This window comes from Setaria italica, chromosome VI (assembly GCF_000263155.2).
Source record: "Setaria italica strain Yugu1 chromosome VI, Setaria_italica_v2.0, whole genome shotgun sequence".
Taxonomy (NCBI): Eukaryota; Viridiplantae; Streptophyta; class Magnoliopsida; order Poales; family Poaceae; genus Setaria; species Setaria italica.
This window is the reverse complement of record NC_028455.1, coordinates 20649035-20658495: the sequence shown is the minus strand read 5'-3', so window position 1 is coordinate 20658495 and position 9461 is coordinate 20649035. Positions and strand designations below refer to the sequence as shown.

At 47.2% G+C, this 9461-nt stretch overlaps 2 protein-coding genes across 2 annotated transcripts; one reads left to right on the top strand and one right to left on the bottom strand.

Annotated features, from left to right (window-relative positions):
- Window positions 1–4533: 4533 nt before the first annotated feature.
- Window positions 4534–5344, top strand: LOC101771149 (BTB/POZ and MATH domain-containing protein 4). Its single transcript, XM_004974578.3, has one exon. It carries the CDS (start codon window positions 4534–4536, stop codon window positions 5179–5181), a length of 648 nt encoding a protein of 215 aa, XP_004974635.1. The 3' UTR covers window positions 5182–5344.
- Window positions 5345–7023: 1679 nt separating this feature from the next.
- LOC101770760 lies at window positions 7024–7959 on the bottom strand. Its single transcript, XM_004974577.1, has one exon. The coding sequence runs from the start codon at window positions 7957–7959 to the stop codon at window positions 7024–7026; it is 936 nt and encodes a 311-aa protein (XP_004974634.1).
- Between the last annotated feature and the right edge of the window lie 1502 nt (window positions 7960–9461).

The window sequence follows — 9461 nt, the reverse complement described above, 5'->3', positions numbered from 1 at the left end:
CATGACCACGGCACTGTGTGCCGTAGCCGCGGCAGCGGCTGCCCTACCCGCGCCGCCTGGGGCCATGGCCGTAGCGCCGGGTGCCGTAGCCGCGGCGGCGGATGCCCTGGCCGCGCCGCCTGGGGGCATGGCCATGGCGCCGGGTGCCCTAGCTGCGGCAGCGACTCCCCATCCCGCGCCGCCAGGGGCCATGATAGGGACGCCTAGTGCCCTGGTCACTGCTCCTCATTCGGCAATAGAGTGCAACATTCCTGTTCTTGAAGTGCAAAGGTATCGGCTGCACTATATTTCTGTTTTTTTTACCACGGTAGTAGTAGACAGTAGTAAAACATGAATTCATTGTTTTAGGCCCCAAGTGGAAAATATGAAAAGAATTAATTGGGATAACATACAAATAGTGGAGACACATGATGACGAAGGTCGTATTGCACTTATGAGTGAGTCGCAGATTTGTGAGCTTTTAGGTTTGACAGAGGAGGACACAACAAATATACCTGCACAAGGCTTTGATTGCCCAATGGATGAGCAGGAGCATGATGATGAGCTTGGGAAAAATAATGGTGGTGCTGCCATTCCTACTAGTGATGAGATACCGGGTGAGATGGTCATTTCATATGACAAGAACAACCCATCAATGGATTTAGGAACAGTGTACCCAACAATGGAGGAGTTCAAGTTGGCAGTGCGGCAATTTGCAATCAATAAGGAGTTTGATTTAGGAACTGAGAAGTCATGTAAGACGAGATATAGGGCTTTTTGCAAGTCCGGTGTTGAAGATTGCCCTTGCCCTTGGAGGATAAATGGCACCAAACATAAAGGCCAAAGCACTGTGGAGGTGAATAATTTTTTTTCTTTCATTAATTCTTCTTTTTATGTAAATTAATATGAATCTCATTGCTTTTTTTTGTTTTGCAGGTAGCCGTCTTAGTCGATAAGCATACATGTGTATCTAGCATGAGGCAGATAACTACAACTCCAAGTCTGAAGTGGGTAGCTAGCAAGGCTATGAGTATCCTTAGAGATGATCCAAATATTGGTGCTAAGGAATTGCAAAAGAAGTTGCAGACAGATCACAAGTGTCAAATTGCATATGACACTGTATGGCGGGGTAAAGAAAGAGCTCTTGAAGAGGTTTATGGCAAATGGGAAGAGAGTTTTGAGCTCTTGTTTAGGTGGAAGGCCGAGGTAATGAAGCGGTGTCCCGGGAGTGTCGTTGAGATTGAGGTACTTCAGGTGGATGGTCAAGTATATTTCCACCATTTTTTCTGTGCGCTTAAACCATGCATTGATGGTTTCTTGGAAGGTTGTAGGCCTCATTTGAGCATAGATGCTACAGCACTTAATGGAAGGTGGAATGGTCAATTGGCGGCAGCTACAGCAGTTGATGGTCACAATTGGATGTATCCACTCGCTTATGGCTTCATAGCTTCGGAAACAACAGACAACTGGACTTGGTTCATGGAACAATTAAAGAAGGCTATATGTGACCATTCACTCCTTGCTATTTGTTCTGATGCTTGTAAGGGCTTGGAGAATGCAGTGAAGAAAGTATTCCCAAATGCAGAGCAAAGAGAATGCTTTTATCATCTTGTCAAAAATTTCTCGAATAGATATAGAGGGTTTGGCCAGATATATCCTGCGGCAAGGGCTTACAGAGAAGACATATTCTATGAAAATATAGCATCAATGATGAAGGAATCATCAGAAGCAGTGAAATGGTTACAGACCAATCATAAGCTATTATGGTATAGGTGTGGTTTCAATCCAGAAATAAAGTGTGACTACATAACTAGTAATGTTGCTGAGTCATTTAATAACTGGATTAGAGACCATAAAGACTTGCCTGTTGCTAACCTAGCTGATAAGATTAGAGAAATGATCATGGTAAAGTGGAACAAGAGAAGAAATATTGCATACAGGCTACCTGAAGGCAGGATACTTCCAGCTATTATGCATCAGCTAAAGGCAAATACTAGAGGCTTAGGACATTTAAAAATTGTACCATGTTCTAATTGGAGTGCAGAGGTGTGGGAACATAGCAGCAGAGTAGAGAGGCATATTGTTAAGTTACACCAAAGGCCTTGTACATGTCTTGAATGGCAGCACACTGGTAAGCCATGTCAACATGTATTGGCTTATGTAACCCGCCAACGGGGAGTTGACCTTGAACAGTTTGTGTATGAGTACTACTCGGTCAATAGATTTAGGGCTGCTTATGGAAGAAAGATTGAGCCGATGACAGACAAAACACAGTGGCCACAGGTTGACCTACCATTTTTAGTTGGTGCACCTCTTGCTAAATTACCTGTTGGAAGACGAAGGAAACTAAGAAGGAAGGGATGGATGGAAGGTGGCCACAAGAAGAAAGGTGGTGAATTTACCAACAAGGGTGAAGGTGAGAAGGGATGTGACAACGATACTGCTCTAACAAATGGAAAGGGAAAGAAGATGATCAGAGGACCTATGACTTGCAAAAAATGCGGACAAAAAGGTCACAGGCAAGCTAGTGCTAAGTGCCCACTAAATGGGACAGCAAAAAAGAGGTGAGAACTGATTTTCTTTATCAAGAAACTTAAATGAAAATGTTAATATAAATTTATTTGATTACTTGTAGGAAGCGTAGGCAACCTAGGAAGAATGTTACAAAAGCTGCGCCAGCAGAACCTAGCACCCCACGGAGGCCGACTAGAGAAGAAATCCTACGGGATATCCAGGAAGGGTAACAAGAAGGTAAGGAATATTAACACATTTACTGTACATTAATTTTTTCGTACATATAATTGTCATATAGTATTTATGTGCAAGCAAGCTTGCGATGTTATTAGGAGAGGGCACATCTTCACAAACCGACACTACTAGTCCCGTAAGGATGCCTACCGCGATAGCACCAAAAAAGATGACTCCAAAGAGAAAGCTACACATTGGATAAATTATTTTAGTTGTGATGAGATGTAAACTCATGCTTTATTTCATATTATTTGGATCTCGTTTGGAACTAAATTATGATCTTCTGAGATGAACTTGTTTATGCTAGAATCATGGTTTTATGAGATGAGCTCGTTTGTGCTAATTCATGGTTTTATAATTATGTATGGATCATCTTTGATAATTTATATTACATATTAAACTGTACATGGCGGCCAGCTAGCTCAAGCGACGACCAGCCATGGCCAGGCGGCGGCCAGCCAGCCCAGGCGCGGCGACGACCAGCCATGGCCAGGCTGGCTGCCCAGGCGCGGCCAGCCAGCCAGGCCAGGCAAGCGGCCAGCAGCACCATCCGATGAACGACGGCGCGTGATCTGTTCTTGCGATAGAAATAGAAACAGAACAACAGGCCACGTCCAGGAAAAAAGACCTAACAGAAACAGGGCAGGGCAGGCCACGTCCAGGAAAAAAGAGCTGAGGGCAATATGGTCCTCTAATGCCAAAATACATGTATTTCATTTAGGAAAAGTGTTTTAAATGAGCAAATGTCATGTATAACGAAGTGCCAACATTTCGAGGGTCATTTTAGCGAAGTCGACGATAGGAGTCCTAAAATAGCGAAGCGCATTGTTTGGAGTCCTAAAATTGCAATTTTCTCTTACAAAACCTGCAATATAAAGACTCAAGAACTCAAGATAATGACTCAATTTTCTCGTGAAATCTAAAGTCCATCCAACAATCTGTACCAAAACATATGGATCTATAGATGCCCCGCATGATTTTGGTGCCGCTAGTTTGAGTTATGGTGGATGTGAACTACTGGAGGAGGTCTAAGTTAGTTAGAACTAGAAACATGTTAGGTTTGTGATCTAAGAATAAGATTATCGAAGTATACCAAGATAGCTTCCCAAACTCATCTAGATTGTGGCCAAGAAAAACAGTACAGCACTGCAATCTTATTTTGCATGTCTCTTGGAATCTTGCTCCAGCTCTTAACAGTCTAATAACTTACCAAAAATAACTCTTTAAGTACCTATGACACGTACCTTAATGTGAAATTTTTTGCCACAACTAGACTGAGGTCAGAATCAAAAATCTATACCTAAAACTTATCTATGAGATTTTGGCAAGCTGGTTTTACATGTAGCAGCGCAAGGTTAAAATATTGCAAATACTCCCGTATATTCATGAGAGAGAGAGAGAGAGAGAGAGAGAGAGAGAGAGAGAGTAAATGGATCCTGCCTGAATCGAGACGAGATGACACAAAAAATATATATATGCCCCTCCTGCCGCAGGGCCCAATGGGCTGTATAACTGTGTTAGCCCATGTTACTCCTGTGTGCTTTTGGTTGGCTATATATAGTAGGTCGGGCCGTTGGAAGATGCGCCGTGTTGTTACCGATTCCATCGAGCGATAATTTCTGCGTCCGTTGAGATCCCGTGCATGCAGCAACGGCACCACCAACAACTCTCGAATGTGTATCTCATTATATAAACCTCGAGATGAGAGGCATTTTCATCCATCACTTTTCATCTTTCTCTTTCCCTGCTTAACCTTCTGATCTTCTTATCCGATCGATCATCCCGCCTGCCACAGCCAGTGGAGCCATGTCGCCCACGGCAGCGGAGGTCACCGTGTCCGCCGCCGCCGCCACGACGGTCGCCACCAAGTGCCACATGTTCAAGATCGAGGGCTACAAAAGGATCAAGACCATGTACGCCAACGGCCGGAGCATCGACTCATGCGGCTTTGAGGCGGCAGGCCGCAAGTGGAGGATCCAGTTCTTCCCCAACGGGGATCGCTTGGTGAACGCCGGCTTCGTCTCGATCATCCTCAAGCTCGAAGACGACGCGACCGCCGCCGCCGGGAAGGATAATAAAGATATCCTGGTCGAGTACCGGTTCTCCTTGGTGTGTCACCGCGACAAGCCGGTGCGCCGGACACACGACGAGACCTACACCGCCACCTTCAACAAGGCCCGAAAGGCCTTCGGTTGCGGCCAGTTCCTCAGCCGGGATTACCTGGAGAAGTCGGAGTTCCTCAGGGATGACTGCCTCGCCGTCCGGTGTGACATGGCCGTCCTCGACAACCCCGTCAACGTCAAGGAGCAGGCCGCGCAGGCGCATGACTTGGAGAGGCTGGGAGTGACCTGCGACTGCAAGGACGACATGTGCAAGAGCTATCACCTCAGGGGCACCACATCCTCCTTTCGGGAGGCACTCGTGAAGCTCTTCTTGGGGTGTTTCCACGTCTGAATGGTTTCTACAAGACGTCCCGGTAGACATCGTATTTTGTGTCTCAAGAACTGTTATCTCGAATGTTTTTCACTAGGCAAGTGTTTCCAATTTTGTTTGAGATCGATCACTAAGTGTGCTACATTATTTATGTAAACATTAGAACTTCCTGACGATCAACAATTAATAAAGTGGTGTATTGTCGTCAAAGATATGAGCTCTTTTCGACGCCCTTGTTTGAATATGAAAGACATTTCAAGAAATATACATAGTTCCCACGATTGCTGATCTCTAGTGATTATTAAGAACATACTCAAAGGCGGACACATATCAACATTCAAACTTTACAATCTTTGACTAATAATTTGACTATTAATTTTTTATTTTTATAATGTAAAGTTTTTATGGTTGGATTCGTAATCAAATATACTCTACAATGATTACAAATTTATAACCACTAACAATATAATATAAGATAAATGAATGGTCAAAGTGTTATTTGGAAGATCGTACCAAGTCATACTATACCTTATAAACATAGATGGATGGAGTAATAGAGAAGGAATGTACGCATTTCAAGAAATGTATTTTATTGGACATATTATCAACAGTCCATTTGTATATGTAGAGACCAAATTACTTTAATCTTAGTTGTACCTCTATCAGAGTTTGTCTGCCACTAATGATGAAATAAGTCCAGGTATACCATAAGTGAACTAAGTGATAAATGTTGGACTCTGGAAAGTGTCTGCTATGTCCCTATTTTTGAAGTAAAGTAGAACTAAGAGAAATTGCATACTACTAAATAGAAACTTAGCGAAATTGTCAACTAAATCGGAGAACGAATTTTGAGCAAATTCCTTGTATGGCAGGATTAAAAATTTCACGCAGCAACATTGTAGAATATCGGTTTTAGCAGTTGCAGATCAGGAATTAGACCAAGGAGTCAATGCAACCACCGATGGAGGAGGAGTTAGTTTTGAAGCAGGAAAGGCTACGAGGGAGGGGGCGCTTCTGGGTGGAGAAAGGAAAGGCTACCATGTAAGCATGCCAAGTGGTCACATACATCGTAGTTAGGAATATTTTCATTTTAGGTGACAAATTAAAAAAGATTAGGGACTTCAACTACATTCTACATGTTCCGGGGATCTGGATGACACCGGTTTAAAATTACCAGTGCGCTTTACTCAATTTAAAAATACGAACACGAACTTTATAAGGATACTATACGAACACGAACTTTATAAGGCTACTATTTGATTCACGAGAGATGCTATTTATTTGTCGACAGAATTCTTGACAAAAATCCGTCAGATTTGCAAAGCTCCAGCCAAAAAAAAAAGAGTTCCATATGGAGAAATAAAATGATCTTGAAAATTAGGAGTGACAGGTCTTCTAGCAAAAATCTATTGCATTTGCAATGTTCCAGTTTAACGGAAAAATATTCTTGCAGTAAACTAAAATGTTCCAAGTAGACTAATAAAACATTCCAATTTGACTTCATTTTTTATCAGAGGGATAAATCTAAATTGATTGACCGTATGGTCAGAAAATAGACATATTTCCCCATGAAATTGGTCAACACATAAACAAATAGTGCCTCGATTCATTTCACACCAGGGCTGCTGGCCTGCTAGGCATCAACAAGCAGCAGGAAACCAAGCATGTAGCAATTTTTTTTAATTAATCTCTTATTGTAGACTACAAAAATGTACAGTTAATCTGTGCTATATATGTACATACATAAGTGTCTTCACAAAATAATAACCCTGTTACAACTTGTCTACAAATCCCTTCTAGTAATTCTGACTCGTGAACATGTACGGAGCTACCTCGCCTGATATGCCACAGCAATTGCCTTTGTCATCTGGCGAGGTCACGCGCATCCTCGCTGGCGGTCGCCACCGCCGGCAGCTGGTCGTCAAGGACAAGCGCATCGTGAACTGGCAGCATGACAAGGATGATGAGCGTGGCCTCGGCGGCTACCGCCACCGCGAGGAATCCAACGAGGCCGACCGTCGGCGACGTGTACTGGTGGATGTCCCACACGGAGGTCAGCCCGAGCGCCAGCACCTGCACGGGCAGCGGCGCGACGGCGAACGTGACGAGCGCGTACGCCCTCGCACGCAGCCGCCTGTTGATAGCGACGGCGGCCACGTCCCAGCACGCGGTGGCGAGCAGGGGCACGTAGATCGCGACGAGCGCGAGGAGCAGCGTGGCGGCGTACGTCGGGTACGCGCAGTGCCCAGCGCTGTCCGCGGCGTGCGCGAGCTGGCCTGGGTACGCCAGGACGGCGGCCGGCGTGGCGAGCACGAGGACGTGCGCGGTGAGGAACGGCAGGCAGGCGAGCGGCACGGCGACGGCGGACGTCGCCGGCAGCCGCGCGCCGCCGACGGACGCGCGCAGAAGCAGGAGCACGGAGGCGAGCATCCCGGGCTCGGCGATGCCGTGCGCCACGAGGGGGTATGCGAGGCACGGCATGGCGTGGCGGCGCGGCGGGAGCATGGCGGCCCGCCCGAAGAACGGGAGGCGGAGCGCCTCGGCAACGGCAAGGAGCCCCGCGAAGAAGGCGAGCAGCAGGCGGGGGCCACGGAGCGACGAGCCCAGGTCGAGGACGCGGCGCAGGCGGCCCTGCCGCGCGCGCGCGTCGAAGGAGACGAGCACGAACGACGCCGCGACGGCGAGCGCCGCGACGAACGCGGCGGCGGCGGCGGCCACGAAGTCGGCGCCGCCAGCGACGGGCGGCGGCGTGATCTTCCCGGCCACGAGGGCCTCCTCGACCGGGACGCTGGCCTGCATTGCTTCCCGGCCGCCGCTTGGGATCGGTTCCGGGCACCGCCGGCAGCCGTGGAGCACGGCGGCAGGGCGCGCGCGATCTTGCAGCTCCCACGACGGCGGCACGGTTTCATATCAAGCCGGATTGGGATGGGACGTTGTTGGCCTCTTCATGCACGCAGCAAGACGGCGACGAGACGCAAATCTAAAAAGGCAGCAGATCCCATTGCTTCCATCTGTCTTCGCTGTCTAATAATCTTGCTCATCATCAGCACGTATAAACACGGAGCAGATCCTTTAATTGCGTAAACGGCAAAGCCAGGAGATCATGTCATGATTCACAGAGGAGAGGCTGCATTGCATGGCATGGGAAACAAGGATCTTTTCTTAATTAAGCGTTGCCAGTCAATGATGTTAGTGCTGGATTACGGTTTGGAGACAGCCGTCCTAAAATAACATAGCTTTGCTGTTGGAGGCATCCAACGTGTGACCCCGCGTTTATATCATGGAAAGTGCATGTCAGGCATCTTTTCTTGGCGTGGCCGCTCTTTTTTTTGTGCTGTGTGTTTTGTTTCCCTAGTACAAGCAAGGTAAGGTTTCTCCCCGTATGTCGTGGTGATTTTACAAAAAAGTCCCTCAACTTTCATGGAATCAACCCGCAGTCCAAATTCTGAAGAGAGGGAGTTTCGGGTGAAAAAAGGAGGGAAGGGAGGGCGTTAAAAATGAAAAAGCTTCTCCCCGGCCTCAGCCCCGGCTGCCCACGCTGCCCGCCCGCGGCCGAGCCGGCTCGACACAGCCGAGGCCGGGGCGGCGTGGGCGCAACCAAATCAAACCCATCACCACCGAATCGGAGCTCGCCTCGGCTGAATCGAGCCTTGGCGCTACCGAATCGGGCCCCGCTGCCACTGAATTGGAGCTCCCCGCAATCAAATCGAGCGTCGCTGCCACTGAATCATGCCTCGCAACAAAAGAATCACTCACCTCCTCCAGTCGGCCCCGCCCACCATAGCCGCGCCGCCCCTACCCTCCACGGTCTGGTTGCCTCGCTGGGGTCGGGGCCAGAGCAGGGGCCGCGCTACTGCTGCTCGGCTCATCAGGACTGAGGCCGCCGCCGTTCGCTATGGCCACGCTGCTGTAACAACTCTGCCTTAATTAGGTGTACTTAAACCTAAACAAGTTGTTAGTCGCTAAGCAAAAGAGGTAAAATGTCCTTTTGACCTTAAAAAGCTCTTTTTGGAGTTAAATTTAAAACTTGAGTTTTTATATACAAACTTAAATCTTTTGCCCAAATAAGAGTTGTAAAACTTTTAACTTCAAACAACTTTTGTTAAAGACACTTTGGCTAATTCGGAGAGGGAGAAGGTCAAAATCAAGAATCAAAACACGAGTATTATAAAACCCTACAAACAACCTAAGTCCTGGAATTCAAGTTTTTCTTTGACTTGGCAACCTGTTGTCTCACAGATTCATATCTAACCTCAAGTCAGGCCTTTAATAAAAGTGGTAGTCCCTTGAGTGTGTTCCAA